Source organism: Anguilla anguilla, chromosome 14, assembly GCF_013347855.1.
Source record: "Anguilla anguilla isolate fAngAng1 chromosome 14, fAngAng1.pri, whole genome shotgun sequence".
Taxonomy (NCBI): domain Eukaryota; kingdom Metazoa; phylum Chordata; class Actinopteri; order Anguilliformes; family Anguillidae; genus Anguilla; species Anguilla anguilla.
Genome location: NC_049214.1, coordinates 24,152,775 through 24,173,757, shown reverse-complemented (window position 1 = coordinate 24,173,757; position 20,983 = coordinate 24,152,775). Strand labels below are relative to the sequence as shown.

Here is a 20,983-nt window from a genome sequence, read left to right as displayed (position 1 = left end):
AAAAAAATAAATAAAGTAAAACACCTGAAAGCCTTTTGTGGAAAGCGCATTGTTGGAAAGGTCAGCGGGACGCGCATCTGCAGATAACTCAATTAATTTAGCTGAATGGCGGCCCGCGGACTGTCGAACGCTACACTCCATTCCCTCGCCACCGCTTGCCTCCACCTCCGACTCTAAAGAAGCGAGCCGGGGGGGGGGGGGGGGGATCGCAATGACGCCAGGAGGACTGTCAATCAAACGCAGGAAACACCGCAATGAAAACGCGAAACAAAATGCAGAATATGTGTAATAATACGCTGTTATATCAACGCTGTATAACGTGTCTGTCAGATCAGTGGAAATGTTAGCCGACGGCATGCGTGTCCTTGCACAGATAAAGAGAATTATAAATGAATGGGACGGAATGGGTTGGATTTCGTTTTTTTTTTTTTTTTAAAGCGCCTTTCAGAATCACAAAGCACTTAAAAGTGAAAGGGGAGCACTCACTTCAGCCACCACACCTAACTGACATATTGTGGCCATTTTGCTCCAGAACACTCACCCGCACATAAAGTATGGTGCGTCTTACATGACTGTTTTTGAGATTTTAAAAGCCTCACACACACCATCCCCTCCGTCCAGTCACCCGAACCCGTGCACCCTCTCCGCTTATACGGTCTGGGGGGGGGGGGAATGGGCCGTGTGGTGACGGGATTTCCAGTCAGGCCTAAAATCCTGACCCGCTCGCAGCAAGCTGACCTGTTTTAGCGGTAGGCCAACGCACTCAGAACACACTGACCGTGGAAAGGTCCACATCCTCATGGTCACACAGGGCACTGCAAATCATCTTCATTTTTCATCTATGCAATGAAGCTCTTTGGTATACAGTAAGTCCAGCCTGCCTGCATTTGAAAACACAGCATTAAGAGCTGTGAGGGAGGAGAACCGTTCCTCCGGCTTTGCCTTCTCAAGCTGAAACCATTTTATTCCCTTCTGTGCTAATGCTAATGCTGCGGCTTAGAGCTCAGGTGAGTTAAGGCTCGTCTTTGTGCCTACGAAGACCGTGCGGTCTGGATAAAGCCATTCAAAGGGGGAAAACCCAGCCCCTCCTCACCGTTCTGCCAGAGTTCCCCCAGATGTTTGCAGAGATACGTGCGCCGTTCACGCGGACACTGACCTTTCCTTGAAATCCAGGAAGATCTTTCCCAGACCACCGCCGCCGCCCACCATGTTCATGTCAATGGCCCTCAGCAGGGAGAAGTGGACTTTAATCACATCCTGCAAGAACACAGCACGTCAACACACAATAAAACAACAGCCCTTATCACTACGTGGTTCATCAGGCAACAACATCTCAACCTAACACAATAAATCAACAAAAAAGCAGCAGAAAGGGTGAACAACACTGCACAACAGTCAACACAAGACGCCTGACAGAAAACAAACTGCCACAATATCATCACACAACAGTCAACACAACACGCTTGACAGAAAACAAACTGCCACAATATTATTACACAGCAGTCAGCAAAGCGAGCCAGACAACACTACCGTCAAATAATAAGTCACAATATTACACTGCAGTCAGCAGACAACCACATCCACTGGTACTTACCTCCAGATTAACAAAAATGGCCTCCATGTCTTGGGGACTGAGGACTTGCTTCAGTGGAATCATATAATTCTGGAAAAAGAAATGACAGACAAATTACTGAATAAACCCCAGCATTAGACCATATCGCAAAGGGGCAGATTGTGTCATGCTCTCTCTGACTGTACAGCATTACTTGAAATTTATGTCAGTTCAATTCAATTCAAAGTGATTTATTGCCATGAAATACGTGCAGCACAAAGTATTGCCAAAGCAAACAAGAAACAAGACAAAGTACTATAACAGTAGAAGAAAAACACGAACAATAGTTCATACATCTACAATTACAATTAGAGTTCAAATGAAATAAGCAATAGTAGTATTTTGAAAGTGTAAACTAAAATAATAAATAAGTGGTGTCACTATCTTTGGTGTCACTGTCTCTTCGGCTGTGGCAGGTGGAAATAAATTCCACTGCCAGTCACAATCTCCCTTCCTCTCCTAGGAGAACGGGAAGTTCGTCTTTGACTTGTCAGTTAATTACGATCTTCTTCCGTGAAGACTTTTCTTCAAAAGAAGGTTTTTTAAATATTCTAATTTATTTGATGGTTCGGTGGAAGCCGTCCAGATTCACGAGGCGCGTTTTCTGTGCTCGCTGTCGCCCCGCGTCAGCTCGAGTTGCGAGACGAATCGACACTGAGGCAGGAGCGCCGTCACAGCGAACCCCGCCCCAGGGCTGCGAGGACAGTTCAGTACAGCGTCTCCAATCACCCACTGAAGCTCACCAGCTCAGCGTTACAGGGCTGCAGAATCGAGCGAACATCTTCCACATGAATTCACATGGACTGCCTGCACTGGTGTGTGTACATGCAGGTGCGTGTTTCTGTGTGTGTGTTTGAGTGTGTGTGTGTACAGTATGCCTGCATATTGTCACAGACCAGATTGGGATGCATATCATGCAATGTGAATATACATTATGCGTGTGCGTTTGTGCATGTGCATGGGTGCACTTGTGTGCGTGTTTGTGTGTGCATGCGTGTGTGTGTGCGCATGCATGTGCACGTGTATGCATGTGCGGGTATGTGTGTGTGAGTGTATGTGCATGTGTGATCCAAACAGAACTCTGATCTCTGCAAATAACAGTCCATCGATCGGTGCCATTAACACTGATATCTGTTTCCTCTAATCAACCTGCAAATACCGGAGACACCGGCAGACCAGGACCACACCGGTGACCCCGCCCCTTCGACACAGCAGGCCCCGCCCACCTTCTCGATGTCCTCCAGGGTCTTGTAGTACTTGGCCTCGGTCTCGTGGATCTCCACCAGGCAGCAGTTCCGTTTGTCCTCCTCAGTCATCCCCATTTTCTGTGTCAGGGTGTGAGAGCAGAGCAGAGCCCCGCCCCCCGGGGAGCGTGAGAATGTGCAGCGCGTGCATCTGCACCCCAAAGGTCCTTTTACACTTCTGCATAGTCCGCGTAGTCTGTGTAGTCTGCATTCTGCGTAGTCAGCATAATCTGCGTAGTCCGCGTAATCTGTGTAGTCTGCATAATCTTTGTACTCTGTGTAATCTGTGTAGTCTGCGTAATCTGCACAGTCTGCATAATCTGTGTAGTCTGCATAATCTGTGTAGTCTGTGTAGTCTGCGTAATCTGCACAGTCTGCATAATCTGTGTAGTCTGTATAATCTGTGTAGTCTGCGTCATCTGTGTAACCTGTGTAATCTGCGTAGTCTGCATAATCTGCGTAGTCTATGTAGTCTGCGTAATGTGTATTGTTTGCGTGATTCGTGTTGTGAGGCGGCACTTGCGAACTCGCGGAGAGCGTTTATGCTTCTGCAGCATATCGCGCAGGCTGCCAGGCCATGTAATCAGATTTTACGGCATAACGTATAAAATAATTTTTCATATTTATTTATCTATTTATTGCCGGTATCGTCAAACCGCTTCGGCTAGCCTCCAGTTAAACCGCTCCATATTTGTTGTTTAAAATTTGCAGCAGGAAGTTAACCAATGAGATACGAGTGACCAGTACACCTCACGTAACCAGTCAAACAATCAGCGTCTGCCGGCAGTGGTTGCTAACCACAACGTTTTAAACTTCTTGTGGACGTATGCGACATCTATGCTGCACATGCCACACAACACCTCCGCAGACCCATTTTTACGTGAACTCCGCAGAAGTATAAAAACAGCCCTTAGGCCAACACTCTCTCTGACGCACGTCAGCAGGCCACTGTCTGTGAGCCATTCTGACTCGTACCTAAACACAGCAACGGCCAGCACACAGCGAGACTGCGAACCAATCAAAATGAACTCCGATTCAGCGTCCCGGCCCACCCCTCAGCACCGAGGACTCCGAAAAAGAGCTTTACCAAACCTGCGACACGCTCGGCTAAACGCGGTTCATTCATTACAGAGCAATCTGCTACGATCAACATACAATTTCATACACTCGTGGTTTCGCATAATTGCGGGGTCAAGTTCCGTAATGCGAGTGATGATTAGGTGGCGTACGGAGTGACAAAAAAAAAAGTAAAACGAAAAGTCCTGCTTTCGATCGCAGCCAGGCTCTGTGCACATCTGTCCGCTTATGTCTCTGAACATCTGGACCGCAGACAGCCAGGCCAAGCAAAACCTGACGCATCCAAGCAAGTTTGTGCGAAAAAAACAAAAACAAAACAAAAAAACGATTGCTTCATTATGGTACGGCTAAACAGAGAAAGGAAAAGAAACAAATTGCTGGATGGCTAATTGAACAGCTGCCGTTGTTGCTGAAAGCTAGCTTGCAGCTTGAAAAAGACTCGATTCTCACTGAAGAACGAGCTCAATGGCCAGAGAGATGAGGAATCCAAAGCCTGGGTAGGCTTTAACCACAGTCACAGTGCATGCCAAAATAAACAGCGCTCATTTTCTATCCACAAAGCCCGTTAGCAGCTTGACACCCGCGGAAATGACTGAATGAACACATCAGCAACAACTGAGCATGACGCACGATTGAATTAATTCAAAGCAGGTTGCAAAGGTACGATAACGACTGGAGAACGGCTTAGGACTTTGAGAGATGTTGTCACAATAAAGCCTGATTTGTACTTCGTCGCACAACGCTTTCGACAAGTGTCACATGACAAAAATGACGTATTTTCAACTTTTTTCAGTGTCGCGCACCTCTAGAATTTTGTTGCACAGTCTATATGTTGCAAGTATCTCTGTGTCTCTAGAATTATGTCGCAGAACTTGTGTATATGTTGCAAGTATGACTGCTAAACATTGTGCGACACTTTCATTTTTGTCGCACGACACTTGTGGAAATGGTCATGTGACGAAGTATAAATCAGGCTCAATGCAGTACTTCGATTGTAGGGTATCTGAACTTCTGTCAAAGCTCGTGATGATGTGGACGGCTGTGCTCAGAGGTAACAGCTTGTTTCGTTAAGGAAGCGTGGAACGGGCCGCAGAGAGGGGGGGCGGTCCCACACTACGCACGCCTCACTGTCGGCCTGGCTGGAGGAATGTGGTGATGGGATGAAACAGCAGGTGAGGCCCCGGCACTTACCTGCATGTACCTGATCTGCAGCATAGGGGGATCAAAGTAACACAGGTCAACACGGCAACTCAGCAAACACACACCTGAGTTCCTCATCGTGATATTTCATCAACAGCACTACCACTGCTACTACTACTACTACTGCTGCTGCTGCTGCTGCTGCTGCTACTACTACTACTACTACTGCTGCTGCTGCTGCTGCTGCTGCTGCTGCTGCTGCTGCTGCTGCTGCTGCTGCTACTACTGCTGCTGCTGCTGCTGCTGCTGCTGCTGCTGCTGCTGCTGCTGCTACTACTACTACTACTACTACTGCTACTTCTGCTGCTGCTGCTACTACTACTTCTACTACTACTACTACTAATAATAATAATATTAATAACAGATAGGTTGGGAATGTTACTGGGCAATAGCCATGGCCATACAAACACAACAGGTGCTCTTCAGGGCAGGCTGGATATAAACATATGAGATTATGTAGAAAAAAGTTCCCATACTTTCATAATCTAGCTACAGGTCACAATGTCAGCCCCCATGAGGTAAAGGCTCGTACTGCCTCAGGCCCCCATTTCTTTGGAACTGTAATCTGTTGCAAGGTTATGCAATTATAAGTGGGAACTTTTCAAAAAAAAGTCTTAATAACAATAATATAAATTATGACAACAATTATTATCCGTATTAATATCTTCAATATTATTTAATATTTGTAATATTTAATATTATTGGTTATTTATTAATAGCCTGCAGATTAGATCCCTAGGCGTTTCTCACCATTGGCTGTCGAACCTCCACCTTGATGATGTCCTCGTAGATGTCATCGCCGTCGTCCTCGCACGGCACGCAGTCGTAGATGTCATCTTCTCCCACATCGTGCTCACTAGAGAGAGTCAGGGGAGAAGAGACCACACACGTGAAGAAACGTTCCTGGGTGATACCCAAATGCTTTAATAATGATGGGTCAAAGGAAAACTTTCTCTCTTTGTTATCTAACTGAAGCCAGTCTTTACTGTGTTATAGCAAGTCACCAATCCCCATGATGATTTCCCAAAATTCAGCCTTGCATACAATCACCCTCACCCAATCAGAGGGAAGCTTTACATACAATCCCTCTCACCCAATCAGAGGGAAGCCTTACATACAACCACCCTCACCCAATCAGAAAAAAATCCTTGCATACAATCACCCTCACCCAATCAGAGGGAAGCTATACATACAATCACCCTCACCCAATCAGAGAGAAGCCTTGCATACAATCACCCTCATCCAATCAGAGGGAAGCCTTGCATACAATCACCCTCACCCAATCAGAGGGAAGCCTTAATACAATCACCCTCATCCAATCAGAGAGAAGCCTTACACACAATCACGCCTACCCAATCAGAGGGAAGTCATACACACAATCACGCTTACCAATCAGAGGACACGCTGGCTCCTAATGATTTTTTTCAGTTTAAAGTGCAAAACAACCCTAGGCAACTTCTGAGTCAAAATAAAAACCACTAGGACACTGACATAAACAAAAGCCAGAGTTCACACAGCTCTTATAAGGCCTGAGAGCACAGTGTAGCACAGCTCTTATAAAGGCTGAGAGCACAGTGTAGCACAGTTCTTATACAGCCTGAGAGCGCAGTGTAGCACAGCTCTTATAAAGGCTGAGAGCACAGTGTAGCACAGTTCTTATACAGCCTGAGAGCACAGTGTAGCACAGCTCTTACTGTATAAAGCCTGAGGGCACAAAGCACACAGCTTAATGGGCACTTAGCATCCAACTCCCTCTATTCTTTCTCTTCTGTATAAATCAGTTGAACGGAAATAGAGTCTCTCCTTTAAAGAAAAACACCCAAAACCAATTACTTTTGCCATTGACTTTTTTCAGTCTAACTGGAAAAAAAAGCCTTTCAGGAGATGTCTTGAGTCTCGTCTTTGTTAGCTGAAAGCAGGCAGCTTATAAGGGATAGGACTAAGCACCGGACAGCCCTGGAGGCTAATGTCCTTCCCTGAGCCACTCTCAGGATCTTATAGACTTCTAAAAATGTGGGATAAAGCCCCCCCCCTCCCCCCTTACAGTATGTCTGAGACTCATAGCAGTGATACTTCAGGTGAAGGGGAGGAATAAAGGTGGATGTGGATGCGTCAGGACTACCGAGTTGCTCTTTTGTATACTTATGAATGGGCACAGAGGCTGGGATTCAGGATCCGCCACAAAGAGGTTGCTAGTTCAAATCTCTGTGGCTGTACCTCTGGATCAGGTGTGCACACAAATGACTGGCAGTATAAATCCATAAAACGCACAAACTACGCACCTTAGTGTACACAAGTTAGTGTATACAAGTAAACACAAAATACCCAAAATACAGGTAATACAAAAATATTAATTCATTTTAAAGTGTACAACACTCTGAAGTTTGGGGCTCCTATCAGATGCTGCGAGCCTTTAAAGTCAAAGGCAATGTTAGTGACACAGAGAGAATAAATGCAATGATGTTAAAACAACTGGGATAAGACCTATGGACGGTAATATTTCACAAGTCACATTTTAAACATAAATATTTACATGATTCAAAATTTAAAACGTATACATTCCGAGGCCCGTGACACAACAATAAAAAATACCACACTTAATAATAGTAAAGATGATTTGTGCAGCACCTTTCAAGCAGTGCAACTGCAGCTCTTATACATTTATGTTCAATATTTCATAAAACACAGAAATTGCCTTGAACTTTGAAGAAAACATTCTGTGTGCAACAAACTAGAACGCTTAGGGGCTACATTCACCTGAAGATTAGCCGAATAAATCAGAGCGTGAAGCGAACACTGAGATGGGCGAGTTTAGACCCAGAGAAGTGTAGATGTGGAAGTGTTGGGCACAGGGAGCCTTAGCTCTGAATAAGGAGAAAAATAACTTCCTTCTTTTCACATCTTTTTTCTCCCAGCGAAGCCTTTGATGTGCTGTCCTTATGTCAGCACAAACTGAGCTAATCCCATTTTTTTCCACCTCTTTTTCGCCTCCTCCCTCTCTTCGTCTGCCTTCATGCACACACAGTAAAATTTCCAGCGCTAATTCAACTCTAACAGTGCTATTTCAACTCTGACAGATATCATTCTGGAGTGGGACCAAATATTATCTGTTAAGAGTTTAATTAACACAGTTCGGGTTAAATTAACACTGGACATTTTACCGTGCATGCGCCATTGTGGGTTCCCAGAGCACTGCATTACAGAACGGCCTCTTGGTTCTCAGTGGGTTTTGGGGTCTAATCCCACACACACACACAAAAGGTGGATGTTCTGTGTTTTTTGTGGACAGGTCCTCTCACAAAGTCTCTCCTGGTAATCTCGTACATGTCACACCCCATTAATGCGGTTACTGGGTACAGTTTTACTAGTGGAAGCAGCCTTTCAATGCAAGCTGTCAGCGTGTAAAGCATGCACCTATACCAGGGATCATCAACTCTGGCCCTCAAATCCAAATCCAGCCCTGGTTTTCTTTTCTCCCGGGTAATTAGTGCTACTGATTGGCCAGACTGTCTTCACACCTGACTCCCAGGCAAAGGGAGGGTGGAAAACCAGCAGGTCTCGGCCCTCGAGGACCGTGAGTTGCTGATCCCTGACCTACGCGGCGTATCCGCATCTGTTCATCCGCAGCGAGCTGAGTGTGGTTTGACGCTCACACCTCCGGACACGCTGTAGCTACACAGCTTCCTAACTCAGACCCCGCCTCCTCCTCTAACGGCTCTCTGACTCCTTCCTGATGTTCGGTACGTTACCCGCGGCACTGAGCACCGAGTCAACTACCCGACACCGCGGCGCGCGCGACCCCGTGTCGTTCCAACAGCGACCGCGCGGCTGGGAAAGCCGAAGGTAAAATGGCGGCTTCTTCTTGTTGAGTGCCCACCTCTTCTTACACCATAAACCGGGATGTGAAGCGGAGCGTGCTCTGTGGCTGGGGAGATGTGTTCAGACAACGTGTCACGGTTCCGCTAACGAAAATTCCACGGAATTTGTTCGGACGTCAGCGCGATTATTACCTGTGGCGCGTCGTGGCTCGCTATCGAATGTGATGTGAATATTCACAGTTCTGTCGGCGACGGAGAATAACAGGAAAAAACGACAAAAATAAAACACTTTCAAGGATAAAAATTTTTTTCGGTCTCTGTCAGGCCAGCTATTAAATTCCATGAACTTATACGTGCGTGTGTTTGCTCTTATGTGTGTATGTGTGTGGTTTGTTTGCATGACACAGAAACATTGTGTTTGTACGCAGACACTGAGTGCGTGGTGTGTGTGTGCATGAGACAAGGAGAAAGAGTGTGTGTGTGTGCGCGCGCGTGCGCGCGCGCGTCTCCAGTTTATTCAGTGATAAGAGACCCTGTAGGTAATGTACCCATGTGTCTGTGAGCTGGATCAGTGCTGGTATTACCAGATCACCCTCGCTGTGCTAAGCAGGAGGTTACACAAGGCCACCCAGGACCAGACAACCACACGCAGGCCCCCCCGGGTCCCTGCATCTCTGTTCTGATACTGTCAGCGGTGTTCGGTCCTCTCTGATAAGGTCTACAGTCTGACAGAATCAGATCAGGGGCGCGTGAGTGGTTCTGAACTCTGTGAGTGGACACTGACCAGCACATGACCCCCTGTGGCCTCCTCAGGCCATGCTAACAGCCTAACCGCCCCCCCCCCCCCATCGCCCCCATCCCACCACCCTCCCAAATAAAGATGTAGGTCGCTTCTGTGAATGACCTCAGCTGCCGTGAGCTCACCGCTGTGCCACAGACGACAGTCACACCGGCCTGCCTGTCAGTCGAAGCGCAGCAGGAGGTTCGATCCGAACCCGTCTGAGTTATGAGAGGGGACACCCCAAAACATCCGCCAAGTGCACCACCCGGGGGGACATGGCCTCTGCCAAGGCAAGCCGCGTCTTCACTGAGTTACACACTGAGTTACAGACTGAGTCAGAGTAACAAACTGAGCCACAGTACTCACAATCCCAGCTGAGTCCCTGTGCTCAGCCTGTGCTAAAGCAGTCCCAGCTGAGCCCCTGTGCTCAGCCTGTGCTCAGCCTGAGCTAAAGCAGTCCCAACGGGGCCCTGTGCTCAGCCTGTGCTAAAGCAGTCCCAGCGGGGGCCCTGTGCTCAGCCTGTGCTAAAGCAGTCCCAGCGGGGCCCTGTGCTCAGCCTGTGCTAAAGCAGTCCCAGCGGGGCCCTGTGCTCAGCCTGTGCTAAAGCAGTCCCAGCGGGGCCCTGTGCTCAGCCTGTGCTAAAGCAGTCCGAGCGGGGGCTCTGTGCTCAGCCTGTGCTAAAAGCAGTCCCAGCGGGGCCCTGTGCTCAGCCTGTGCTAAAGCAGTCCCAGCAGTGTCTCTGTGCTTTGTCTGCGCTGACAGCCCCGGGGCACAGCCCAGCACCTGACGCAGGGCTTTAATACAGGCTGGAGAAACTCACTCCTGTGTCTCCTGCAAGCTGAGCTGCAACCTTGTGTGGCCCAGGCTCAGACTGTGAAAACAGCTCGCTCTGCGCGGCAGAGCAAATCCGCTAAATCCCGCCGCCGTTTAGCGAGGCTGTGGAAACAGGGCCCCAGATCTGCTAACAGACTGCACAGCCACACCGGCACCATCCGCTGAGCAGCTCGCATTAGCAACCGTCACCATGGCAGCCTGCCCCGGCGGAATATGTCTCCTACAGGTCCACCTGCTGGGCTCGTTCTGCGGGGGTGTGTGTGTGTGTGTTCTGGGCTTGTTCTGTGGAGGTGTGTGTGTGTGTGTGTGTGTTCTGGGCTGGTTCTGTGGGGGTATGTGTGTGTGTGTGTGTTCTGGGCTGGTTCTGTGGGGGTATGTGTGTGTGTGTTCTGGGCTTGTTCTGTGGGAGTATATGTGTGTTCTGTGGGGGTATATGTGGGGTATATGTGTGTTCTGTGGGGGTATATGTGGGGTATATGTGTGTTCTGTGGGGGTCTATGTGTGTTCTGTGGGGGTATATGTGGGGTATATGTGTGTTCTGTGGGGGTCTATGTGTGTTCTGTGGGGGTATATGTGGGGGTCTATGTGTGTTCTGAGGGGGTATACATGTATTCTGTGGGGGTATATGTGGGGTATATGTGTGTTCTGTGGGGGTATATATGGGGTATATATGTGTGTTCTGTGGGGGTATATGTGGGGGTCTATGTGTGTTCTGTGGGGGTCTATGTGTGTTCTGTGGGGGTATATGTGGGGTATATGTGTGTTCTGTGGGGGTATATGTGGGGTATATATGTGTTCTGTGGGGGTATATGTGGGGTATATGCGTGTTCTGTGGGGGTATATGTGGGTATATGTGTGTTCTGTGGGGGTCTATGTGTGTTCTGTGGGGGTATATGTGGGGTATATGTGTGTTCTGTGGGGGTATATGTGGGGTATATGTGTGTTCTGTGGGGGTATATGTGGGGTATATGTGTGTTCTGTGGGGGTCTATGTGTGTTCTGTGGGGGTATATGTGGGGGTCTATGTGTGTTCTGTGGGGGTCTATGTGTGTTCTGTGGGGGTATATGTGGGGTATATGTGTGTTCTGTGGGGGTATATGTGGGGTATATGTGTGTTCTGTGGGGGTATATGTGGGGTATATGTGTGTTCTGTGGGGGTCTATGTGTGTTCTGTGGGGGTATATGTGGGGGTCTATGTGTGTTCTGTGGGGGTCTATGTGTGTTCTGTGGGGGTATATGTGGGGTATATGTGTGTTCTGTGGGGGTATATATGGGGTATATATGTGTGTTCTGTGGGGGTATATGTGGGGTATATGTGTGTTCTGTGGGGGTATATGTGGGGGTCTATGTGTGTTCTGTGGGGGTATATGCGTGTTCTGTGGGGGTATATGTGGGGTATATGTGTGTTCTGGGCTTGGTCGGTGAGAGTATATGTGTTTTGCAGGCTACGGCTGCTTGGAGAAGGAAAGGGAAAAAGAGCTCTTGACACATCTGTGCTGGATCTCCCTGATTTTCCCTGAGAGACTCTGCCCAATGGCTCCATTTCATGCTTTGTCACCTCCTAGATGGAGCTTTTAAATATGGAAGCAGAGGAACTCACATTATGGGCCCAAAGGGAAGGACTAAGCCATTAGTCTGAGAGATTAGCCTTAATAGACACAACCGCAGGTGAAAACGCAAACACACACACACACACACACACACATATACGCGCACACACACACGCACACACACACACACACACACACACGCACACGCACACACACTTACTCACACACACATACACACACACGCACACACCTACACACACTTACTCACACACACATACACACACACATTCTCGCTCTCACACACACACACACTCTCACACAGTCCCGTACTGTGCTATCCTTGTGAGGACTTCCCATTGACTACATTCATTCCATAACCTCTAACTCTAACCCTAACCCTAACCCCAACCACTACATGCCTAACCTTAACCTAATTGTAACCCTAACCCTAACCATAAGTCCTAACCCTAAAATAGCCTCCTGACCTTGTGAGGACCGGCAAAAGGTCCCCACAAAAATAAATTTTCCTCGTCTTTCTATCCTTGTGAGGACATTTGGTTCCCACAAAGATAGTATTACAAGTTCACTCACTCACTCACTCACTCACTCACTCACTCACTCACTCACTCACTCACTCACTCACTCACTCACTCACTCACTCACACACACACACACACACACACACACTTAACTCAGACTCATACACTCTCACTCTCTCACACACACACACACACACAGTTCAGTCTAACTCAAATAGAGTTTACTTTTCAGTCCAAAAGGGATCAAATACACAGAGTAAAATGCACTCTCAAATCTACTGTCAAATCTGACTCAACGCTGTTCGTTTCACTGAGGCTCTGAGCCTACAGGATTGTCCAAACGGCCAATGCAGTGTTACCCACAGCTGGGAATCCTGCAGGAGTCCCAGAGGGGTGGGATCTCAGTCTGCAGGGCGTCCCCCACTTTGATTGGCTGTCTGGCGGGGCATCCCCCACTTTGCTTGGCTGTCTGGAAAGGCACCTCCCACTTTGATTGGCTGCCCAGGGTCTACCTGGCAGTGCGTCCCTCATTCTGATTGGCTGTCTGGTAGGGCCCCCCTAATTTGATTGGTTGCCTGGAGTCTACCAGGCAGGGGACATCCCCCATTGTGATTGGCTGCCTGGAGTCTGCTTAGCAGAATTACCCCTCTTTGGTTGGCTGTCTGGCAGGGCATCCCCCATTCTGATTGGCTGTCTGGAGTCTGCAGGATGTCCCCCTCTTTGATTGAGTGCCTCAGGTATAAATGCAGGTGATGTGTTCAGTCAGAGCGGCTTATGTTTGAGAGCGGTCATGTGTTCAGTGCCTCAGGTTCGAGTGCAGGTCCTGTGTTCAGTGAGAGCACCTCAGGTTTGAGTGCAGGTCCTGTGTTCAGCTGCCCCTCAGGCAGAACACCTCCCAGCTTTAGCTTTATCTTGCTAGCGTTTCGAATGAGCTTCATCTGCTGTGAGTGCGGCTCTCGTTTCTCAGGCTGTGTGGACGTTGCGGGAGGGTAATATATTCAGGAGGCAGTGGGGAGATAGGGGATGCCATTCATCTGGATGGGTTTGCACTAGCAGTGATAAATGGCACCTATCTGGTCAGAACACCTAATTATTTTACATTAATCAGACCGAATGGGTTCTGTCATAGCCTCCCTCACCCCCTCTCTCCCTCCCTCTCTCCCTGTCGCTCTCCCTCCCTTCTCTCACTCTCTCCCTCCCTCGTTCTCTCTCTCTCCCTCCCTCCCTCTCTCTATCTGTCCCTCTCTCTCCCTCCCTCTCTCCTTCTCTCCCTCACCCCCTCTCTCCCTGTCGCTCTCCCTCTCTCCCTCCCTTCTCTCACTCTCTCCCTCTCTCACTCCCTCCATCTCTCTCTCTTAGTCTCAAGGCCAGATGCATACTGTGTGTTTGGCAGAGCAGGAAGGAGCATATATTAGTGGGGCTGGGTCCAGTGAACCCGGAAGTGTGCTTAAGGGCATGGTGGCAGCACGGCTAAAGATTAAATTTGCATATCGGATTTTAATTAATGACATACTAGAGCTCTGTGCAACATGGTGTGCATGTTTGTGTGTGTGTATGTGTGGGGGGGGGGGGTTCTTTGCAAGGCTGGCAATGATGGACAGTTGACTTTTAAATTTTTAATGGTCCTGCTTAATTTTTAACAGTCATGTAATGCTCATTAATTTTGTTTGTTGCGACATAAAAAGGAAAAATTGTTGTACTGACTGGGAATTGTAATCCAGGTTAACCTACTGCTGGTGTGATAAATGAAAATAAAGGAATTAAAAATATCTCTCCCTCTCTCTTTCTATCCATCTCCCTCTCTCTCCATCTCTCTCACTCTCTCTCTCCCTCCCTCACTCTCTCTCATTCCCTCTCTCTCTCCCTCCCTCTCTCCCTCTCCCTCCCTCCCTCTTTCCCTCTCTCTACCTCCCTCTCTCCCTTCCTCCCTCTCTCCCTCTTTCCCTCCCACTCTCTCTCTCTCTCTCTCCCTCCCTCCCTCTCTCTCTCTCTCTCTCCCTCTCCCTATCCCTCGCTCTCTCTCTCTCCCTCTTCCTCTCTCTCCCTCCCTCTCTCCCTCTCTCTCTCTCTCTCTCTCTCTCTCCCTCCCTCTCTCTCTCTCTCTCAGTGCCAGTCCGGCTCCCCTGCACAACAGCGCCACTCAGCCGCCCACCGCCCCACGTTCGTGTCGCTATGGAAACCCCCTAAGCGGCTGGCAGCGGGTCGTGATTGGGGATGGAGCACCGCCGCCCTGCAAAGAAACGGGCGCGACGGCACGGACCCGTTACCGACGGGGAGCCGCGGCGCGCCCTCCGGCACGTTCCCGGGTTTTGGCGGAAGTGTTCCGAATCGCTGTTAAAATGGCACTCGGTTGGTGGTACATTTGCTTGGTCAGCGGCAGAGAGGGAGATCTCCAGCGGCAGAGAGGGAGATCTCCAGCGGCAGAGAGGGAGATCTCCAGCGGCAGAGAGGGAGATCTCCAGCGGCAGAGAGGGAGATCTCCAGCGGCAGAGAGGGAGATCTCCAGCGGCAGAGAGGGAGATCTCCAGCGGCAGAGAGGGAGGCAGGGCAGGGCGGGGCGTGTTCTGCAGTTAGCGCGGGCCGACCGCGGGCGTGACTCACTCCGCTAGCTCCTCCAGGCTCCGGTACACGTCGTCCTCGTTCACCGCCGTGTCCTCCGACGGGAACGGCCTGAAACACACAAACAGAGATATTCATTTCACGGGGAGACAGTTCCCTCAGACGCATTTCCTGTGTGTATAATACTGAGTTTAACACATTTCCTGTGTGTATAATACTAAGTTTAACACATTTCCTGTGTGTATAATATTGAGTCTAACACATTTCCTGTGTGTATAATACTGAGCTTAACTGCCCTAATTGTTCCCCCCTCTCCACCTCAGGTGATGTGTGGCGATCGTTCTGCCACAAAATGGCTGCCTAGCACAGCTCAGGTGGGAGTTTATACGGCCTGTATGTGAGCAGCGCTTCCCCCATCATAGCACAGCACTTTGAGAATATGGCAGGTTCCAAACAATGTAATCAATCATTATTATTATTATTATTATTATTACCGTTAAATACATGGTCCTAGCAAGCTCTAAAATAAATGAATACGCAGGCAGCTAATGCAGTTTCCGACCGTGGAAACGGCAGTGAGTTCTGTTACGATGCAGCCGCAGTGCCAGTCATCTAAATGAGCACTCCATCGTTCGAGTGGAGGGGTAAAATGTAAAAAGCCTGCTGTTGCCGACACTTAGGGCCAGGATTCTCTGCATGCGCTCTTCCCCAAGAGACCGTTAAGGCACAGCAGGTCTCTCTCTAGGTAAATTAAATTAAGAGGCCGCACGGAACACCCCCGGACTCATATGGGGCGGATGGAGGGGGGGCTTGCTCTGTTAATGGGCACCTTTGGGCTGTTTCGGGAAATAGCCATTTTTTACTGAGCAGATTACCTCAAAGGTATTCTTCAGCATGTGACTGAAGCTGCAGTTTCCTTTGAGGTTTAAACTCCAGGGAAAATGTTCACTTTGATGCACCAAGAGAACACCAACGGCCCGCATAAAACTGAGATCAGGGAGAGGACTTCAATAAAAAAAAAACTGTGTGTGCCTGCGTGTCCGTCTGAAACCGGACCCCAGGTAAAACATAAAGTTGGGCTCTGTGAGTAAAGTCTGAATCAGTGGCTCCCCCACACGAAACAGCTCTGCATGTATAAAAACCCCAATCCCCCACCCCCCCACCCCACCCGCACTGGGTTTCTCCCACACAGCAGCCTGCGGGGAGGGGTCCTGGAACACAGGACTGCTCTCTGTGCGGAAGGTGAAAACGCCTGTAAAAGTCCGGAGTTCAGCACCGCGCAGGAAGCGGAGCTCGTCTCCGTGGCGATCGCGGGTAATGATGGCCGCTGCGGCGGCACGCCTGGCCGTGGTGGGCGGAGGTAGGCGGAGCCGGGGTTCTAAAGCAGCGTGACTAAACGGCGCGCTCGATAGCGTTTGCGCGCTGTTCCGCGGCCAAATCAGGGGGATCAAATCGGATTCGGTTTCTAATGCCTTTTTTTCAGAGATTCGGAGACGTCCGATTGCTCAATTCATCTAAACGGAGTGAGCTTAAAAAAGGAAAAAACTCTGTAAAACCTCTACCACTGCACACGCTGCCCCTTAAAGGCACACGCCAAATCACGCATCACCATTAACACACCCCCAGGTTTACCCCCTTTTGATTGTCCAATATCTGCCGTGGATTTCTGAGGAGACAAAAAACTCGTTTCCCCCGGATACATATTTGTCAACTGTCAACTCAGCGGAGACCTGAGGTACGGGGATCGATCTGCGACCCGTCTCTCTGATTCAGGCGCTCCTGATCGCCCAAACAAACGCGCCGAGGCCCTGGCGTGGGAGCGATCACGGTTAGACTCAGGATAACAGCGCTCCTGTTGCCTTGGGCACGCTCCTGCGGGGGTTCAGGCCAGGGTTTGTCCGTAAAGCGTATTGTGACAACTGCTGTAAAATACGCTATACAAATAAATTTTGATTCGATGATTGATTTGATTTGATTTGATTTGATTTGATTTGATTCGTGTCCCTGTGATTATGCGGGGGTGTTCCCGAGTGTCCTTGAACGTCTTAGACGTCTAACAGGAGCAGCATCAATCAGGACAGCGCTGCCTGGGGGCGCGGGGGTGCTGCGATGCAAAGACTGCTAGGAAAAAAAGGCTCCAAGGCTGACACAGGAACCGCGTGACCCTTGACCCCTACACAACCCATGAGCCCTTGGACCAGATATGGGGGACCCTATTTAAAAGAAAACTGGGTTGTGCTCATGCAAATAACTCACTATTAATATGCATGTTTCCTTTACATATGACCCTTTTCAAGAAATCAGAACCCACATGTATTACATTTTCCATGCTGTTTATAATTTCCTGCCATTTTTGTCAAGGGCTCTTCAGTTGAATTCAGTAATTCAATTGAAGGTAATATAATTACAGTAGAAGGCACAATATTCATTTCTTAATATGCATAAATAAGGTGTGCAGCCCTATTTATGCACATTATTCTAGGAATATTCTTAGGAATACATTCTGAGGAATCCATGACTAGGAACACTATATGACCAAAAGTATCAGGACACCCCTTGGTCTGGGGCTGTTTTTCATGGTTTAGTTCCAGTGAAAATAAGACGTAATTGACGCAAGGGGTGGACCAACACCATATTAGTGCCCATAATTTTTGATGAGATGTTGGATGTCAAGTGTCCACATACTTTTGGCTATGTAGTGCATGTATAAAATACAAAGATGCTCTGATCTTTCTTCATGGCATCTGGGGAACAAAGGTAATGTACTGCACACCTGGCCAATGGGTTAGCCCACAGTGCAATGTCCTACACACCTGGCTAATGGGTTAGTGCACAGTGCAATGTCCTACACACCTGGCTAATGGGCTAGCGCACAGTGCAATGTCCTACACACCTGGCTAATGGGTTAGCCCACAGTGCAATGTCCTACACACCTGGCTAATGGGTTAGTGCACAGTGCAATGTCCTACACACCTGGCTAATGGGTTAGCCCACAGTGCAATGTCCTACACACCTGGCTAATGGGCTAGCGCACAGTGCAATGTCCTACACACCTGGCTAATGGGTTAGCCCACAGTGCAATGTCCTACACACCTGGCTAATGGGTTAGTGCACAGTGCAATGTCCTACACACCTGGCTAATGGGTTAGCCCACAGTGCAATGTCCTACACACCTGGCTAATGGGTTAGCCCACAGTGCAATGTCCTACACACCTGGCTAATGGGTTAGTGCACAGTGCAATGTCCTACACACCTGGCTAATGGGTTAGCGCACAGTGCAATGTGCTACACACCTGGCTAATGGGTTAGCCCACAGTGCAATGTCTTACACACCTGGCTAATGGGTTAGCCCACAGTGCAATGTCCTACACACCTGGCTAATGGGTTAGCCCACAGTGCAATGTGCTACACACCTGGCTAATGGGTTAGCCCACAGTGCAATGTCCTACACACCTGGCTAATGGGTTAGCTCACAGTGCAATGTGCTACACACCTGGCTAATGGGTTAGCCCACAGTGCAATGTCCTACACACCTGGCTAATGGGTTAGCCCACAGTGCAATGTCCTACACACCTGGCTAATGGGTTAGCCCACAGTGCAATGTGCTACACACCTGGCTAATGGGCTAGCGCACAGTGCAATGTCCTACACACCTGGCTAATGGGTTAGCCCACAGTGCAATGTCCTACACACCTGGCTAATGGGTTAGCCCACAGTGCAATGTGCTACACACCTGGCTAATGGGCTAGCGCACAGTGCAATGTCCTACACACCTGGCTAATGGGTTAGCCCACAGTGCAATGTGCTACACACCTGGCTAATGGGCTAGCGCACAGCACACTTTGCGCCATCACCGTGCTCAAGGGCTGTTTCGCTCCTTCGGGGGAAAGGGATATTGACATTTTTAATTCATTGGAAACCGCGGTGATGAATGTGGGTTTTAATCAACACCAAACACATTACTTTACTGCGTGAAACAAAGGAACCAATTATGCAGACACGCCGCCCCGCGCATGCTGATGCTCCCGCGCTGGCGGCTCCCGGAGAGCAGCGCGGCGGCCGAGAGCGGAAATAAGCCTGTTATCGGCTCAAACAGCCCTGTGAGGACCATATTTGGGGCACTAAATCTGACTAATGGCTCAGAGTCATAGATGAAAGCCTTCAAAGCCCAGTCACCTGTGTGACAACAAGGGGCTTAGGCAAACAGGTGCACACCCTCAGACTCCCACAGTACACAGGAGAGCAGGGAGGAGAGAAGGAGAGGAGATGAGGAAGAGATGAGGAGGGGGAGGAGGGGAGAAGAAGAGAGGAGAGGGAGAGGAGGGGAGGAGAGGAGGAGAGGAAGAAATGACGAAGAGAGGAGAGGGGAAGCGAAGAAGGGGAGAAGAAGAAGAGAGGAGAGGAAGAGGAGAGGGAGAGAAAAGGATGAGAAGGGGGGATGAGGAGGAGGGGAGAGGAAGAAGAGAAGAGGAGGAGGAGAGGGGGTAAGGAGGGAAGGACATGAGGAGGGGAGGACAGAAGGATGGGAGAAGAAGAGCACAGGGGGAGAGAAGGAGGGGTGAAGAAGAAAAGAGAAGAGGAGGAGAAAAGGGGGAAAGGAAGGGGGGAGGAGTGGATGAGAGGAGATATGAATGGGAAAAGGAGGAACGGAGGAGAGGAGAAGGGGAGAGGGGGAGAGGAGAAGAAGACGAGAGGAGAAAGAGAGGGGGAGATGAGGGAGGAGGGTAGGAAGGGAGGAGAGGATGAAGGATGCAGACGAGGAGTGGGTAGTGGGTTGGCTGAGAAGCTCACAGTTATATTTAAAGCGGCCGCTGGCTATCCTCTCCTCTCACCCCACTGATCTCAGATCAGCACTCAACTGAAGTCTTCACCCAAGACATTAACCACTCTAAACACGCCAGATGGACAGCTCCGCCCCCTCCATGTTCTGCTTGGCACCTGGAGATTTGGGGTCTGTCTGCAGCGAAGCACTAGCTCTGGATGCCTTGTCATAGACTACATCCCTTCATGAATATTCCTACGCTACAGCACTTCAGCAAGCAAAACACTTCAGTGACAGCCAAATCCAAGCTTCGGCAGTAACTTTGAAAGTTGGGAACGCGGGGTAGAACATCTCTCGACAAAGTCTCGACTTCCTGCGGCAGCGACGCCGCCCGCCCACAGCCCTCCTGTCAATTACGACGGCCAGCAACCGCTCGAACCCGCTCGGAGGCTCCTGGACGCCATGGAAACGGCCGACTGTGTGCGAGTGCTCAGTGGGCGTGTGAGTCCGTGCTGGTCGAAGGCAGAAAGCGCACGCTGTTCAAGGAAGCAGGAGGGCTGAACTCACACCGAGCAGAGACTGTCTCCTGCCTGAATCGCCATCCCATCCCAACTCCACACTTCCCTCTCTTATATCCACAGTCTCTCCTTTCTCCACGCTCATCCTGTACCTCACAACCGGACAGCACAGATCAGTATGTTTTAACACTGATATCACCTTAAGATGAAATCTGGGTAATAGCCAACGATAATACAATGTACGGTGGCATTAACAGTAGCAATGAACATCCTGTCCCTTTAGGTTAATATTCACAAACTGTAATGTAGCACTTAAAACTCCGGGCAACAGCAGGACACACCTGTAGTCAGTCTGTATGAAAGAAAGAGCGCAGTTGCCATTAGGGTATCTGGTGAAAATGCTTATCACAGCCTTCTCACAAAACCATAATTCCATCAGCCTGGTCTGAGCACAGCTCAGTTTAATACTGTAAGCCTGGTTTGAGCACA

The 20,983-nt window shown here is 49.3% G+C and overlaps 1 protein-coding gene across 8 annotated transcripts in view; it reads right to left on the bottom strand.

The window, feature by feature from the left end:
- The window catches only part of LOC118212931 (guanine nucleotide exchange factor VAV2-like), a 206,946-nt gene that overhangs the window by 22,362 nt on the left and 163,601 nt on the right, over positions 1–20,983 (bottom strand). For 4 of the 8 annotated variants that reach the window (XM_035391459.1, XM_035391462.1, XM_035391460.1 and 1 more), the window contains exons 4-9: positions 15,257–15,325; positions 5,884–5,989; positions 5,125–5,139; positions 2,839–2,937; positions 1,595–1,663; positions 1,157–1,257 (exon numbers count right to left, since the gene is read on the bottom strand). In XM_035391459.1, the coding sequence (XP_035247350.1) occupies positions 1,157–1,257; positions 1,595–1,663; positions 2,839–2,937; positions 5,125–5,139; positions 5,884–5,989; positions 15,257–15,325 (459 nt within the window). The remainder of the gene's footprint in view (positions 1–1,156; positions 1,258–1,594; positions 1,664–2,838; positions 2,938–5,124; positions 5,140–5,883; positions 5,990–15,256; positions 15,326–20,983) is intronic. The other 4 variants (XM_035391461.1, XM_035391466.1, XM_035391467.1 and 1 more) reach the window with 1 other exon arrangement.